The sequence below is a fragment of the Equus przewalskii genome, chromosome 1 (genome assembly GCF_037783145.1).
Source record: "Equus przewalskii isolate Varuska chromosome 1, EquPr2, whole genome shotgun sequence".
Lineage (NCBI taxonomy): Eukaryota > Metazoa > Chordata > Mammalia > Perissodactyla > Equidae > Equus > Equus przewalskii.
This window is the reverse complement of record NC_091831.1, coordinates 28,098,116-28,115,621: the sequence shown is the minus strand read 5'-3', so window position 1 is coordinate 28,115,621 and position 17,506 is coordinate 28,098,116. Positions and strand designations below refer to the sequence as shown.

General features: G+C 39.6%; 1 protein-coding gene across 19 annotated transcripts in view; it reads right to left on the bottom strand.

Annotated features, from left to right (window-relative positions):
* Positions 1 to 17,506, bottom strand: part of ARMH3 (armadillo like helical domain containing 3) — a 173,211-nt gene that overhangs the window by 110,988 nt on the left and 44,717 nt on the right. For 17 of the 19 annotated variants that reach the window (XR_011522416.1, XR_011522399.1, XR_011522417.1 and 14 more), the window contains 5 exons: positions 16,254 to 16,312; positions 14,643 to 14,708; positions 13,707 to 13,776; positions 11,199 to 11,259; positions 3,279 to 3,367 (listed from right to left, as the gene is read on the bottom strand). Coding sequence is in view for 9 of the 19 variants with exons in the window: in XM_070558320.1 (XP_070414421.1) it covers positions 3,279 to 3,367; positions 11,199 to 11,259; positions 13,707 to 13,776; positions 14,643 to 14,708; positions 16,254 to 16,312 (345 nt within the window). In the remaining 10 variants the exon portion in view is untranslated. Of the gene's footprint in view, positions 1 to 1,421; positions 1,478 to 3,278; positions 3,368 to 11,198; positions 11,260 to 13,706; positions 13,777 to 14,642; positions 14,709 to 16,253; positions 16,313 to 17,506 lie in introns of all 19 variants that reach the window. The other 2 variants (XR_011522420.1, XR_011522419.1) reach the window with 1 other exon arrangement.

Sequence of the window (17,506 nt, the reverse complement as noted above, 5' to 3'; positions counted from 1 at the left end):
AAATATTTAACCAAATACTAAGATCTTCTGTGAAAACAGAATTAATTGGGAGGCCATGAAACCTAAAATTAAGACCAGATTCTTAACATGGGATCATGAATGGGCTTGAGAGGGTCCATGAACTCTCTGAAATTAGAGACAAAATTAGAGACAAAATGTATGTGAAAACAGAAATTTTTCTGGACGCAAAGATTATATCTTTCATTGTATTCTCAAAGGTAAAGAACTTTTTCACAAGGATCTTATCCTGAAACCCAGTTTCCTATCTCTATCAGAGGAAAGTTTCACAACCTAACCATTTACTCAAATAGGAGATCTGGGTAGCCTAGAGGTCAGAGAAGAGCTTTTGAACTTTCCATAACTTGGTGAAAAACAGTGATTGATAAAAAGAAGGCAATGAGAGAGGGAGGACTTCTTCCTTTCCATATTCTAGCTGAAGTTAACCTAAATATATTTCCCCCACATACTCAGATACCATGGTGACAGGCATCGTATAAATAGACAGTGGCAGCATGGAGTAGGTCAGGGCTTGTATCTGTAAAACCAACAGGCAGGATTAAACCCCAAACTAATACAGTTGGCTGCTCCTCATCCATAAGACCAAACCTGAGAATTCAATATAGGAATGTGGAGGGCAACCTCTGGCTACCTCCCCAATAACAAGAGCTACTGTAGTCAAACATCATAAGAATAAAAATCACCATGCAAAGTGCAGTGAGACTACACACCTACATTCCAAATGACAAAAGGCATCTGCACCCTAGCCAACTGATTCCTAGACACCCAAGCACTTCTGTGTGTCCAATCTATCAACATATGCCTCACCAGTCTTATTTATAAATAAAATTCAATGAAATTTTGCAGCACGTCTATGAGCAAGCATCTATACGCCTAAGCATATTTGCCATGATGAGTTTCACACATCTCCCTCAAATTGGTTAAGCCTAAAAAGCAAAGAAAGAGTGAAAACATGGGCATACCAACATATGAGGGGTAGTACCAGCCAAGGAGTAGGTGGACCCACCACAGCCACATTTATATTCACTGGTTGCAATATTACATATTATTATGGGCTCTGATGCATCAGATGTAGTGTAGCATTTTGCAGCTTTCCTTAACACCCACTGCTCTGCATCTCACTGTGCATTCCACGTATGAACACGTGGAGCCAGGGTTCCAGGGTGGTTCACCCAGTATGTATAGCAAAAAGAGCTTACCTCACTTGGCAGAGAACTCTAGTACAAATACCTATGCCTTAGGAACAAGCACTCATCCAGGCCTCACTAATGACACTCGTATAAACCTCCTCTCAACCTACCGAGAGCCTAGAATGCCAAGCAATCAGTCCTGAGATAGCACATAATTACAAACAGAGCTGAACATGACAGAAAGTACTCAAAGACATAATAAAGTCAACTCACCAACACAGGATAAAGAACGATCTGCCTCACAATTTCCTAGCCAGAATGGGGAAATGCTAAGATCCAGAAAAGATAAATATAAAAAGCATTTTTTAATCTCTTTAAAAAAATACTGCCTCTTTAAACAAAAATGATGGCAATGTATTTTGGGGTTTATAACATATCTCAAGTAAAACATATGACAAGAAAAGCACAAAGGACACACAAAGTGGAGGTAGGAGAGTAATAGGAAGCCCCAGGCCCCAGTGAGACAGGCCAGGATGAACAGTAGAAGGCAATGTGGAAAAGGCAATGGAACAGGACAATGAGGAAGAGGACGACAGATAATGAGAATCAGAGAAAAGCTAGAGACATCCCAGGGGCCAGAGACGGGATGGCCAGGATACAAAGGAAAGCAAATGGAATAAAAGCGAAAATAAAACCAGAAGAGAATCAAAAGTAGGCAAAAACAACTACTACCACCAACTCTTTAGTACTACAATGTGTAACTATCAGTTATAGACGTAAACCACTTATACTCGTTTTAAGTCCTACAAATGTACCAACATCCACAGATTTGCATCATTTTTGTGTTTTCTCTTTATTCTTAAATTTTTAGAGCCTAACAATCATATAACTATCGATATGCAATCATAGTAGACCTTTATGTTAAAAAACAATTATTTGTTCCCGCCTAAGAAATTCTACTAATTTTAGTTATTTCGATCTCTTTTCATCTCTCTTTAGATCTTCTGACATTCCCTCATCTCAAACTCTCACACAATCACACTCTTTTGTACTAAAATACCAAAATGCCATGATTGCCACTTAGTGTTATTCTCCTATTCCCTCTTCACCACCATAGGCAGGAACGGCAAAGAACCTGCTAATCCATTAATTAAAGATCTCTACTTCCCATTACGGAGGACTAAATTTAGAAAGCCAAACTGGGTTGGGAGGAAACCATGTGTCACAACAAGTGAGATAAATTGCATGGAAGGGGCGGGGTTTCTTATAAAGCCTCTGACACTAACACACCCTCCTCTGCTGAGAATACAGAGAAGCTCTCCCATGAGTGGGGCTACCATTTATCACTATAATCATCTGGAGAAGACTATTGTACCATCAGGTCACAAAAGCCACAGGATCTATCAGCAAGTGAATGCCTCAGGGAACATGTCTCCTCTGCTTTCTTAAAACCTCCAATTTAATTGCACAAAAGAAAGGGGTGGCAAGCCATCATTAATTGTACCCTTAGAGAAGAGCCACTTCCCCCCTGCAGAGATGGCAGTGACTTTGCTGGGCTACCAAATGGATAAAGACAAAAGTAAACACTGTAATTTGCTGTTTTTGTCTCTGGCACAGGGGGAGTAGTACAAGTGATACTGTCTGTAAACAGTAATAATGCCAGATGTAAGACAAAGAACAGGGTTCCCCCCATCTCTCCACCCCCTCCCCACCCCCTCTCCCTGTAACATTCCTCCTGAGGTTACTCATCTTGAGGAAACAGACAGAAGCCTCCCTATAGTCCATATGCTGTTACCAAACGGAAGCGAGGGAGAATCCAAGTTTGTGCCGACTCCTCCCCTACCTCACTCTTACTCAAAGGAAGAATCACTAGAACTCAAGAAATATTTAATTGTTTCTACCACCTGACAAAAAAATACAAGGAGGAGAAGGAACAAGAGAGAAAGCACGGAATAGATGAGTGCCATGCCCAGTTCTGTATTAGAAGAAGGCTGAAATGACAGAAAGTATAAATGGAAATAGAAGCATCCTAAACAAACTAAAAAGGCTGAAAAACAATTTCCTCTTGTGCCCAGGCCTAGAGGCTCATAAAATACAGAAAAAGAGAATGAATTCAAAAGAGAAAGTTACCTGACCAGAGTTCCCGCCAGGTGTAATGCAGGCGTACTCTACACTTCTTCTGGTAGCAAAGTAGTTTATGAACTACCTGAATGCAGCGCCTGTAACAGAGAAAGAGAAAACTTGGGTTAAGCCTAAGAATATGGTGCAACTCACCACTGATGGCCTTTCTTTAGTGAGGCAGCTTTGCTGAGGCCACTAAAGACAGGGGATATGACCCTGTACAGATGCAAAAGAAAAGAACTTCTGTTACTGCCCAAGGGGGGTCATCTGATTGCCTGAAGACACTGCCAATAGTCAAGAGGCAAGGTGGTAGGACAGAAAGAGTTTTATTACAGCTTGCTAGCAAGGGGGAAGATAGCTGACTAACGTACGAAATAACCACCTTACGGAACAAAGACCACAGGCCAGTTATATAGGGGGCTGTTCTCCAAGTGGACCAGGTATCTGGTCTCTGTGTGGGACAGATATCTTGTCTTCAAGAGGGGCAGACACCTGGTCTTAGTTCCTGATAATCATTTATTTCACTGGATATGCATCAGAGACTGGAGCAATGCCCTATACCCTGATTTAGTTTACAGATAATAAGAACAAAATCTTTAACATGTATAGAAAAGATTACTATTTACATGAGTGGGACCAACACTTCTACCTGCTGCTTTCTGTTGGATGAATTCACCCCCACCACACACACACATGCTGCTTGTGCTGATTGCCCTTATCACTAGGAAAAGGAGACATAACCACATACAGGTCAACAGTCAATCAGGCACTACTGATACCATGTCCTTGAGTATCTTTCCTCAGAGGACGGATGCACCAGTGGACCCAAATTAGACTACTCCATTCAGAGTTGCAAACATAAGATATGAAAACAAAATTAAAGACTTTAAGTCTTTAGATCTATTTGTTTTTACTTTAAATTTTAAATACAATTTAAATCTAAAATTTTATTTACATTAAAAGTTAAATTAAAAATTCAGTCCTTCAGGTTTACTAACCACATATAAAATGCTCTATAGCCACATGTGGCTAGTGGCCACCATACTGAACAGCAGATACATAAAACTTTTCTATTGTAACATAAATTTCTACTGGACAGTGCTGCTCCAGATCATTAGAATATTCAACATTATTCACATCCCAACAACATATATGTTTTTGAGAGTATTTCCAAATAAACAGTTAAGAGGTTGAGATGAATGACATTTTTAAACATTATAAACCTAACAACAACTGTTTTTTCATCTCTGATGGGGGGTGGTGTTGAAAGCTTAAAAAGCCATGGATGAAAATACAAAGGAAACTATGGATGAAATTTACTTCATAAAAATGAAAATCTCTTGTTTGATCTTTTTTTTTTCTGGTGAGGAAGATTGGCCCTGAGCTACCATCTGCTGCCAATCTTCCTCTTTTTCTTTTTTTCTTTTCCTCCCTGAAGCCCCAATACATAGTTGTATATCCTAGTTGTAAGTCATTCTAGTTCTTCTATGTGAGATGCAGCCACAGCATGGCTTGATGAGTAGCATGTAGGTCTGCACCCAGGATCTGAACCAGCAAACCCCAGGCCACTGAACCAGAGTGCACAAACTTAACCACTCGGCCATAGGGCTGGCCCCATGATAAAAAAAAAAAAAATTAATGATTAAAAGCCAAACAATATGGGAAATTCCATTTGCAGCAAATCATATAAAAGGGGTATTATGCTTAATATATATGTTTATATAATTTGATAAGAAACAATAACAACACTCCTAATAACAAAGAAGAGCAAAGGAAATGGTCAACAAATACCCTCATCCCCAAGAGAGGAAATATAAAAAGTTAACATTTTTATATAATGTTCAACTTCACTTTAAAAAGGCATATTAAAACAAGATTCTGTTTTTTGCATATCAAATTAATATAGATTTTAATGCTGACAAAGGTACAGCAAAATAGCCACTCATACATTATCAGAGAAAGTAAAATTGGTACAGAGTCCTTTTAGGAGGCAATTTGGTAATCTCTGTTTATCATCTTAATGTTTATATCCTTTGACTCACTAATGCCACCCCAGAGAACTTAGTTTTAATCCAGAACGCAAAAAAAAAAATGCTTTATACGAAAAGATATTCATCATAATCTTATTTAGAATAAAAGAAAATTGGAAACAACTGTGGAAAGAATGTCCAATGCTGAGAGAACAGCAAGGAAATCATTATACTTATGTGCTAAATTATGTCCCTCCAAAATTCCTATGTGGAAGCCCTAACTCCCAATGTGACTGTATTTGCAGACAATGCCTTTAAGGAAGTGATTAAAGTCACATCAAGTCAAAAGGGCGGGGCCCTAATCTAATAGGACTGGCTTCCTTATAAGAAGAGGAAGAGACAGGAGTGACCTCACACAAAGAAAGGCTGTGTGAGGACACAGAGAGAAGGGAGCCATCTGTAAGTCAAGGAGAGAGGACTCTGGAGAAACCACAGGCGCTGGCACCTTGACCTGGACTTCCAGCCTCCAGAATAGTGAGAAAATAAATTTCCATTGTTTAACTACCCAATCTGTGTTTTTTTTTTGTTACAGCAACCCAAGCCAACTAATACACGTACACATAACAGAACCCCACTATGCTCTTAAAAAAGTACATTCATGAAGAATTTTTCACAACACAAAAAGACATTTATAACAGTAAATGAAAAAAACAGCATGCAAAATTATATACAATTAAATCTATGATAATAGTCACAACTATATTCAAATGCATAGCAAAAAGATAATTTTGATGTTAACAGTGGTTGCCTTTTTTGGATGGTAGGGTTATAGGTGAGTTCTGTTCTCTTTTTCTCTTTTCTCCAAATTTTCTACAATTATATTTTACTTTCACGGCTAAAAATTCCACCATTTAAAACAATTCATTTTTAAAGTTTTAGCATCCTCTAGAAAAGGGTATGAAGGAACTTTTTGGCAGATAAGAAATGTTTCATATCTTGACTGGGATAGTTATTACAAAGATGTATACATTTGTCAAAACTCATCAAACTGCTCATCCCACTGCAATCTTGTTTATAAGTGCCTGACAGTGGGGGTCTAGAAACACAATGGGCAGATCATGAGAGAATAATACGGAGAAAATCAGTAAGTTAATCTGTGAACCAAGAAGCTAAATACTCAAGGTTTTACACTGCCTTTCTTAAATCAAGTTAATGTCCCTTCTACTTTTGTCAAAGGGGAAAAAACTCCACCCAAAAACAAAAACCTTGGGGGCCAGCTGGTGGCATAGTGGTTAAGTTTGCACGATCCGCTTTGGCAGCCCGGGGTTCACCAGTTCAGATCCCAGACACAGACCTATGCACCACTTATCAGTCCATGCTGTGGCAGGTGTCCCACATATAAAGTAGAGGAAGATGAGCACAGATATTAGCTCCAGACCCAGTCTTCCTCAGCAAAAAAGAGGAGGATTGGCAGCAGATGTTAGCTCAGAGTTAATCTTCCTCAAATGAAAACAAAAACAAGGGGCCAGCACCGTGGCCAAGTGGTTGGGTTCACATGCTCTGCTTCGGCGGCCCAGGGCTTCACTGGTTCGGATCCTGGGTGCAAACATGGCACTGCTCATCGGGCCATGCTGGGGCGGCATCCCACATGCCACAACTGGAAGGACCCACAACTGAAAATACACAAATATGTACCGGGGGCCCTTTGGGGAGAAAAAGGAAAAATAAAATCTTAAAAAAAAATTTAAAAAAAGACTTCAGTATCCTCAGGAGTGATATTAAAAATATTTTACAAACCACAAATAAATATAAATTAACATACAAATCAATACATACATCAAAAATTTTAAGTAATTCCCTTTCACTCTCTAAATAAAATAATCTGTATCAATACTACTTACTAAGTGATATAAACTGTAGTGTAAATCATCCTAATGGTTTCCAAATCATTTGTTGATTTTTAGAAATTGTGGTGTGATCTCCTGTTCAATGCAATTGTCACTAGCTACAGGATGCCCTTGTTTGAGCCATGATTTAACTTAGGAATATACAAACTCTTCTATTAACGTCCTCATTAAAGTGATAGTGATTAGGTCCCTGGTGCTGAAAGCTTTGTTGCAGTCAGCAAGGGTGGCTGGAGGCTGCCCATGCATGACCATTCAGGCACAGCACATTCCTGGATGCCAGCACTTTTCACATGGCCTGGATCCAAACAGCCTGTACCTTGGCTCTGCTGACAATGCCATCCCAACACTGAGCCACTGCAGAACAGCAGTGACATACTATCTATGTCCCTGACCCCTGCTGCCACCACACCCTAGCATTCAAAAGCTATCAATATCCACTCTTGCACTGTTCCTAGGCTCTGTTCCTGCCTCTGCAGCCACCTAACAGGTAACATCATTAACCTTGTGGTCTCAATAACTTATACTGTTACCAGGCAGAAAGAAAATTTAAACAACTGCTACGGTTTTAACTATATATACTGGCTGAATGACTCCAAATTTACTCTTGGGGAGTTTCCTTTATACATGTAATCATTTTCTATTTCAACACAAGACAATTCCACTTTAATCTGAAATCTTCTTGTAGAGTCCAATGAAGTCTCTACTTTCTTCTGGTGCCTACCTACAGGTTTGGGAATCTGTGATTTACAAAGAGTCCAAGTTTTCCATATAAGAATAACTTAAAGGAGAGTTTACTCTCCTCAGAGACTATTTCCCCTCACTCCCAAATCCTGTGGCAGCAGTAGGGGTGGCAGCAAGAATCAAGAAGTACAGCCAGAAGTGGAAATTGGCTGGGTTTTCTCATCTCTTACTGCTCTAGGCAAGGCGTTTCTTTTTTTTTTTTTTGTATAAGCACTTTTCCTCATTATTATTGTACCTACAGCATTCATACACAGATGTGAAATTGTTTCGTTTCTGACCCAGATTCTGGCTTTGAGTATTAAGTCTTTTCACAGTCCATATTTCTTCATATTTTACCAGGAGGATTATAAATTTATCTGAAATGGCAGAAATTCATTTTGCTTTCAATTTCTCATTCTGCTGTATGCTGCTGAAAAGCAGTACATAATGAGAAGTGAGAGTAGCAACCTGGCCTGATGCCCAGTTGGGAACAGATAAGTTCACCTAAAAAGGACTTGATGCTCCAAATGCCAAAAACTGGAAAGAGGGCTGGAGGGTGGGGAACGAAGATCTGGAAATATGCCCAAGGGTAGTAATGAAGAAAGTGAATTCAGGCTGAGGGTGGAACCTTCTGCCCAGCCTCTGTTACCTCAACGCCTCATTATCTTCTCCATCTTCCCTAACCTCAGGATATTCAACTAGGGAGAAGGTAGAAAAAGTAACTGAGAAAGCAAGGCAACACAAAAAAAGTTAGGAACTAGGGGGAGGAGGGAGTTAAAATATTTAGTCACTGGCTGGAATGTGAGGATTTGGGTGGAGAGATACATACCGGTAACTCTATCTACTGAACACATAATCTTGTCATGTCATCCCCACCTTCAACTGTGCCCCATCAACCACTTAATCTCTCCTATCCCTCCTCCATGCACTCAACACTCTAATCATCTTGAATTACTTTCTATTCTCCAACCATGCCAAACATTCAAGCCTCCAAGCCTTTGAACATGCTGGTCCCCTGCTCGGTGCACATAAGAGGTGCACCCCGACTCCTCCACATAGAAAACTCCCACTTCTTCAAGACTCAGGTCTAATGCAACCTTCTCTGATATGTTCTCTGATGCCCCAGTCAGCATTAGTTGCCCTGTACAAACCTTTCCTTTGTCACTTATTACAGCAGAAGTTAAGAGTACAGCCTCTGGGGTCAGAGAGATTTGAGTTTGAATCTTGATGATGCAATTTGTGCAACTGTAGTAACCAGCCTGCAAGATGGCCCCCAGTGGTCCCTACCTTGTGGCATTCATAACCTTGTATAGTCCCTTTTCATTCTGCATCAGGGTTGGTCTGTGTGACCAATGGAAATGGCATGCCATTTGAGATTAGGTTATAAAAGACTCTATGGCTTCCATCCTGGGCTCTCACTCTCCTTTTCTTTCTCTCTTGGATTACTTACTTTGAGGGAAGCCAGCTGCATGTTGAGCAACCTTATGGAAAGGCTCACGTGGCAAGGAACTGAGGTTTGCCAACAACCATGTAAGTGAGCTTGCAAGCAAATTCTCTAGCCCCAGTAGAGCCTCAGATGCCTTGCTAACACTTTGACTGCAGCCTCGTGAGAAACCCTATGCCAAAAGTACCCAGCTAACTGCTCCTGGATTCCTGAACCAGAGAAACCGTGAGATAATAAATGTTTGTTTTAAACCACTAGGTTTTGGGGTAGTTGATTACATAGCAATAGATAACCAATACACCAGAGAAGGGATGGTAACAGCCTCAGATTTACAGAAGGAAAATCTGGGTTCAAGTCCAGGTGATGGTACCTACTAACAGAATAACCCTCGGCAAAGCACTTAATCTCCAGAGCCTCAGATTCCTTACTTGGAAAATGAGGAAACTGAGACTATACTAATATACTACAAAGCAAATAGCATATTCTAAAACTAGAACGTAAGATATTCAAGATAGAAATAAAGTCTGTAGCAAAACAAATCTGATCCCTAAAGTAGTGAGGTTCAGCTATCCTATCTAAAACAAGTAGAAAATTCATCTGGCAAGTGATATAAAAAAGGAACTTTCATGGTCTTTGAATTGAAATAAAATATCAGGCTTATTTCTAAATACTCAAAAGTTATGGAAAAATGCAAACTACAACATACTTACCTAAAAGCAAAATTTGTATCATTATTTCAGACCTAGGAAACAAAGACTATATAGCCTACAAGAAGTCTAAAAAGCTGCAGGTCTACTCTATTCAGAGTACAATCCTTTACATCTCCTTAGATCCCAGGCCTGGCATTGGAATAAGGTACACTTAGCTTGCTGTGCACCAAACTGCTCTCTTGCTCAAAAAAATGGAGGTATCTATTCTGTTGTCACACTCAATTCAAATGCTTTTTAAGGAATAAAGATAATATACATATTTGAGATCACACTAATGTGGCACAGCTATTCCTGGGCATTAAAAATAAGAAGACTGCAGAAAGAGCAAAGGCGAGAGAAAGCCTAAAGGCTTAAACTTTATTAAAATATGATGATTTTCGGGGCCCAGCCCCATGGTCCAGTGGTTAAGTTCAGCACGCCCCACTTCAGCAGCCCAGGTTCACAGGTTCAGATTCCAGTTACAGACCTACACCACTCATCAGCCATGTTGTGGCAGCAACCCACATACAAAGTGGAGGAAGACTGGCAGAGTTGTTAGCTCAGGGCTAATCTTCCTCAAGCAAAAAAAGAAGATTGGCAACAGATGTTAGCTCAGGGTTAATCTTTCTCCAAAAAAAAAAGATGATTTTCAGTTACCTCTAGTTGTACTGGTTGTAAAGAATTGTGACAGACAATCAGATCTCCTCAGGAGGCAGGAATTTCCCACCCAGGCCACTATATACATAATCTGCCTAGCTGGCAGAGTTCTGACTAGGCTGCTAGGACAATGCAGTTTAAGAATGGACCAGAAGCTCTACCTCTCTGGCCTTTCCCTACCTTTTAACTACTGCTGGCTACTCTGATCCAAAGCCCAGGAATGACTTAAGTGTACTGACCATATCTTTGGATGACAACAGGACACATGATGCATACTTCAATGCATTGGCCCCGCTCTTCATACAATGTGCCTAAAAGTGATAATGAAGTTATGTGCAGAATCCAAATTGTGGTTTGCACTTTCTCATCCTTCTAGAAAGACATACAAATCCAGGTCATAAAATGTTCCCTGACACTTCTTCACACACAAATGTGTTTTTCCTGAAGTGAATTACATACACAGAAATTTTGTGACTATAAATTTCCTATCACTCAATTCTATAAGATAGATTTGCACACATTAAATGAACCATGGTACTTACACATAGAGATCCATAGGAAACTCCTTCATCATGTGTGTTACAATAAACTCTACCATCAGGTCTGAATGGGGAAAGAAGAAAAATTAGATCAGAATGAAATTCATTCCCTGTCTTTGAGTTGGAAAAAAAACCTTCTGAGTACACCTTGCACTCATGCTGAATGGCATCCACTAACCACATCTTTATTCACGTGCACTTAAATTTATTTTATACCCAGCACTTTTTGCAACACTTTTCACCACCTGCCACTTGTAAAGTAACAAGAAAATTAGTTCGCTCTCCTACTTCCAGAAGGATACCTTGACCTGCCAATAAATTCAAATACAAGGGAGATTTCTCTGTACAGAAATTTCATACCATGGCACTAATGCAAAATGCCAAAGAGAAATCATTTTCTAAGAACCAAGTGATGAAGCAAGAGAGAAGAAATTATGGATCACATCTGTGAGACCGGAGATTCAGCTCTAAAGCTATAAAGTCTATCTCATCTCACTATCACACTTGGTTTGACAAATATTGACTGAAATAGTCTGTGGGGCTTTGGGTCAATAAAGGCTTATTATATAGTCTTAATTACTGTTTCTAAAATCAAGTAGATCTAGGAACTAGGGTTGAATATCCAAGTCAAATTAGATTATGAGTCAAGATCATTTCCCTGAGGAAAATGCAGAATTCTGGGCAGACAAAACTACCTAAGATATACAGTGATCAAAACAGCATGGTACTGGTACAAAAACAGGTGCACAGATCAATGGAACAGAATTGAAAGCCCAGAAATAACACCACACATCTATGGACAGCTAATCTTCGACAAAGGAGCTGAGGGCATACAGTGGAGAAAAGAAAGTCTTTTCAACAAATACTGCTGGGAAAACTGGACAGCCACACGTAAAAGAATGAAAATTGACCACTCTTTTTCACCATTCACAAAAATAAACTCAAAAGGGATCAAAGACCTAAAGATTAGGCCTGAAACAATAAGTCGTCTAGAAGAGAATATAGGCAGTACACTCTTTGACATGAGTTTCAAAAGAATCTTTTCAGACACCATAACTCCTCAGATGAGGGAAACAATAGAAAGAATAAACAAATGGGACTTCATCAGACTAAAGAGCTTCTTCAAGGCAAAGGAAAACAGGATTGAAACAAAAAAACAGCCCACTAATTGGGAAAAAATATGTACAAGCTACTTATCCGACAAAGGGTTAATCTCCATAATATATAAAGAACTCACACAACTCAACAACAAAAAAAACAAACAACCCGATCAAAAAATGGGCAGAGGACATGAACAGACATTTCTCCAAAGAAGATATAAGGATGGCAAATAGACACACGAAAAGATGTTCATCATCAGTAATCATCAGGGAAATGCAAATCAAAACTACACTAAGATATCACCTTACACCCGTTAGATTGGCAAAAATATCCAAAAACAAAAGTGACAAATGTTGGAGAGGTTGTGGAGAAAAAGGAACCCTCATACACTGTTGGTGGGAATGCAAACTGGTGCAGCCACTATGGAAAACAGTATGGAGATTTCTCAAAAAGTTAAAAATAGAAATACCTTATGACCCAGCCATCCCACTACTGGGTATCTATCCTAAGAACCTGAAATCAGCAATTCCAAGAGTCCCATACACCCCTATGTTCACCACAGCATTATTTACAACACCCAAGACGTGGAACCAACCTAAGTGCCCAGCAACTGATGATTGGATAAAAAAGATATGGTATATATACACAATGGAATTCTACTCAGCCATAAAAAAGGACAAAATCGTCCCATTCGCATCAACATGGATGGACCTTGAGGGTATTATGTTAAGCAAAATAAGCCAGACAGAGAAAGATGAACTCTATATGACTCCACTCATAGGTGGAAGTTAACATATAGACAAGGAGAACTGATCGGTGGTTACCAGGGAAAAGGGGGGGGTTGGGGGAGGGCACAAAGGGTGAAGTGGTGTACCCACAACATGACTAACAATAATGTACAACTGAAATCTCACAAGGTTGTAATCTATCATAATCTTAATTAAAAAAAAAAAAAAACACTACCTAAGATACAACCCCCTACCTGTCAGTTCTGCCAGCCTCATCTCAGCTTAATTTACTCAAAGGAAGTTTTGTATGTCTGAACCCTGAACTTTAAGCCTCGTGACCAGTTGACGCATCAATTTGGACCAAGAAAGGGAGGAAAGAATTTGAAATCTTGATCAGGAGTAAAATATTTTACAAATATAAATCACATATCAAGCTTAGACTTAGCCCTGTCTCTCCGGAAAGATCTTTTCCTTTGAACAAGAGCACCCTTTAATTAAGCACTCTATTCACTGGGGTTGCTTTATCAAACTCAACGATAAACACGGTTTCTTGGGCCAGGGAAGAAACATAACTACTAACTTCTTCTCTGAGGAAGAAGCACATCAACCAGGATCCAGCCCATATCTTAATCATGAAAACCTGTCACCAGCTCAGAAAAGTACCAATTTTGATGATACTCACCTAGTACTGCACATACCAAAGGACGGCAGGGAAGGTTCTTGTCTGCTGCCTTCTTCCTATGTCTCATAGGCTTCACACAAAAAAGAAAGGAAATTAGTAGAAACCTGAACTGACATCAATGGCTCATCATCATGTTCTTCATGCAAATAAAATCACTAGTACAGAGTTGCTAACTTTTCTTTCTCTTTTGCTAGTGGTGGGAGTGGGATGGAGCAGGGAGAACTTGTAAATGCTTCTCAGTTATCAGTGCAGGCCTGTACAAAAACACGATTCACAGCAAGACAATAGCCCCAAATGGCATCAGGGCATACTAAAATGGGAAGGCTGTTGTTTTTGCTTTGATTTTATCTATACAAGTGACATTGCTAACAACAAAAGGGGTATACTTGTATTTTTCTTTGATAAAATAATAATTAAGAAAAAGAAGAGAAGGTCACTGTGTAGAGGCAGCAACAGTAGCAGCTGCAAGAAAAAAAGAGAGTTTCAAACATAGACCTCAATGTAATATTTTTTAGCATACTTCCAGGTTTTAGTTTTAGGAAATTCCCTGATCCTTCATATTCTATTTCCCCCACCTTTAAAATAAATAAAACAGTATCTAGTCTTAACTAATCAAAGATCATACTACATTTTCAAAACAAAAGGATTGGGCCCATCTCCTTGTTGAAATCTATGTTACTGATACATTCCAATATTACTGCCATGGGTATATGGTTGTGGATCTTTCCATCCTGGCTTAAGTAAGAAACAGCTCCATGACACACAAAAAATCTCAACAACAGGCATGGGTCTGTTGAACAGCAGTCAAGCAAGAGCCCTTTAGCACAACATTCCACCCACATTTGTTCTAAATAGGATCAATTTCATCTTCCCTGAACTTGCCAACAGAAAAAAACTTCCTCTACGAAAAAATGAGAAGCAAAAAGTCACACCTACCATTCTATGTAAGTTTACTCGAAAATTCATGTTGTCATCATGCAAAAACGCATTGGCATACTGATCCTAAAAAAGAGAGAGAGAGAGAGAAAAAGTAAGGAATGAGAGCTATACTTAAGAATCTCAGTTTATAATCTATCCCACTTCATACAAATCCTTGGACTTTAAGAACTACTTTCAAGGACCAGTTGGAGAGCTAATGGGATGAGCCTAGAGCCTTTAAGTCAAATCCCACTTAAGCCATGAGATTTTACTTGGGTGTAATTTCCCAGTGTATCTCTAACTGGTCAAAAATCTCTAAGCAAATTACAAAAAATAAAAATTAAGGCACAGGGACTTAAGGCAAATGCTCAGAGGAATCTGTTTTCCTATTCTCTCTTCCTTCCCATCTGCCTAAGGAGCCTGCTCTGTTTGTGACAGCTTGAAGGCTTTCATAGGGGCCGCACGATGCATGTGCAGGCTCCAAATGAGGATCTACAATTAAGAAGAAAGGTCTGCGCTCTGCAGGGAATGGGCTTGGCAGAACATGAGAAAACTGCTACACAGGCAGCATAGCAGGAGGCAAGACCCCATCTATCTCTGGCTTTGCTGAAGACTGATGGAAAATCAAAAACTTTTCACCATGGATTAGTAATAAACATCCCTTGGCCCATTCCCAACACCTTTTGGGAAGATCTGACATGCTTACAGACTCCAATTACTATGAACTGTTACAATTTGTGGAAAACAACTTCTTTAAAGATTTTCTTAGAAAGATTTTTGAAAAGCAATTACACCAGGCCCACTGCTAATAATCAGCTCTTCTGTAATCAGCTACCCCTCACCTGGTGAAAAGTAGGTCATCTCTTCACAGAGAACATAAAAAAGGAAAGACTGAGAAAGATCTTTACTCCATATGTACCATCTTTACTATTTTTCTTAAGAGAGAAAAGATCAGAACAAGGAACAGGGAAGGGGGAGGTTGAAGTTACAAATTTAGCTCTAAATTGACTTAAGTTCTGCCATACCTGTGTTGCCACCAAGATCCAGGGTGAGTTCAGGCCTGATTAACCCAACCTACAGTGCCTCCTTACAAAGCCAAAGCACCTCTTCTTTTTCCCCTTCGGCTCTTGTTCTTCACCAAACTGCAACCAGCCCAACTTTACTCAGTTTCCAATCCCTCTTTTTGGCTTTTCTCTCCACCTCCCCCGACAGGAAACCTGAGCTCTTTATTTCACTTTGCTAAATGCAAAAGACCCAACATGAGCAGCTTCAAAGGGGCAGGATTATATTTCCTAAAGAGGCTTAACTCTCTTGTGTAAAACTCTTAAGTGCTAGAATCCTCCATTTCTCAATTATAGCAGTTATCATATCACAATTCATTATTAATTCATGCAACATATACTAATTGAGCCTCTACTATATGCCAGACACTGAGAACACTCTGGTGAAGGAGACAAAATACCTGCTATCAGAGCTTACAGTATAGTGGGAGGAGACTAACAATACAAAGGGAAAAGATTTTCTCTCCCAGGCTTTAGGACCCTAAAAGTCAGGAACCTGAGAAGAAGGGCAGAAGAAGATAGCACTTTGTAAGAGATCAGTTAACACCAGAAGATTGGTGAGACCTACCTCTGCAATACATGTAAGGATAATCAGACAGAGTTTGCCGCTGTGAAGCCGGTGCTCATCTGTAAAGAAAAATAAACCCTTCTCTCTAAATCATCCGGACCATGTTTCTATAGAGAATAAACATGTGTATTATCAAAAAGAACATTCACACTACCCTCACTCTCCCACAAAATTCATGAATGAAAATCAAGGTTCTACCAGAGTAATTTTTGCTTTTCTTCTAGGCAAAAGAATTCTCCCAGAAGATTTTTTTCTTAAATATTCTGATACTCTGATGGACGGCCAACCACGTTCCTGAGAGTCATCTAATTATTGTCATCGTTCCTGCCACCATGGCCCAAATCAGGGCCATGCCCTTTGCTTCCGTGTCAGCCCTTTGGTTTCTGAATACTCAGGTCCATTCCCTTTCCCACCCCTCCCCATCCACCAGCCATAAGCACCATCATTCATACCCATTTACCACAAAATCTAGAAGAGTTTTATAATTGTTCACAACAAATTGACAGTAGAATCAGAAAGAAATTAACTGGAGACCAGGGTTCAGCCCATGCTTCTCCTTGCACTGTGCATATTACTTATGACCAGGAAAGCTATGAACTCTTAGCCATTTTTCTTCCTGCCAAAGTTAGTCACTCTACAAATATTTTCTTAGTACCTACTATGTGGCAGGTACTGTGCCAAGCACTATATATAGCACTGAACTAAACAAAGGTTCCTGGTCTCCCAGAACTCACATTCTAGTCATTAAAAAAGATGAAGGCAACCTCGATAGTGGGGCTCTAAGCCCACACAAATGGCCAAGAAAGAGCTACTCCATCACTGCCAACTACCAGAACCATCAAAGCTTATTTACTTTCCAGGATCTTTGTGGGTGAGGAGGTGAAATGGAGGTAAAAAGAGGGTCATACCAGCATATCCAAAACAGAGAAACAGCTTACGATACTTCAAATTAGCTTTGATAGGACCCAGACTGAAGTCCATTCTGGAGAGATCTATTAACAGATTACAGTGCTACAGAAGTGGAGCGAATAGAATTCATCCTTATATTAACCTGCTACTTCCTCAAAGATGGAATCTATCAACTAAAATTTGACAATTAGAAGGCACAATGGGGGTTGTAGTCCAGAAATACATTCACTTCTCCTCAGAGATAGGCAGTACAAAAAGAGTAATGATGATAATACCTATCTGACATTCTCCATAGCTTACATCAGAGCCCCTAGAGAAATGCCCTACCTATGCAAAACTAGATT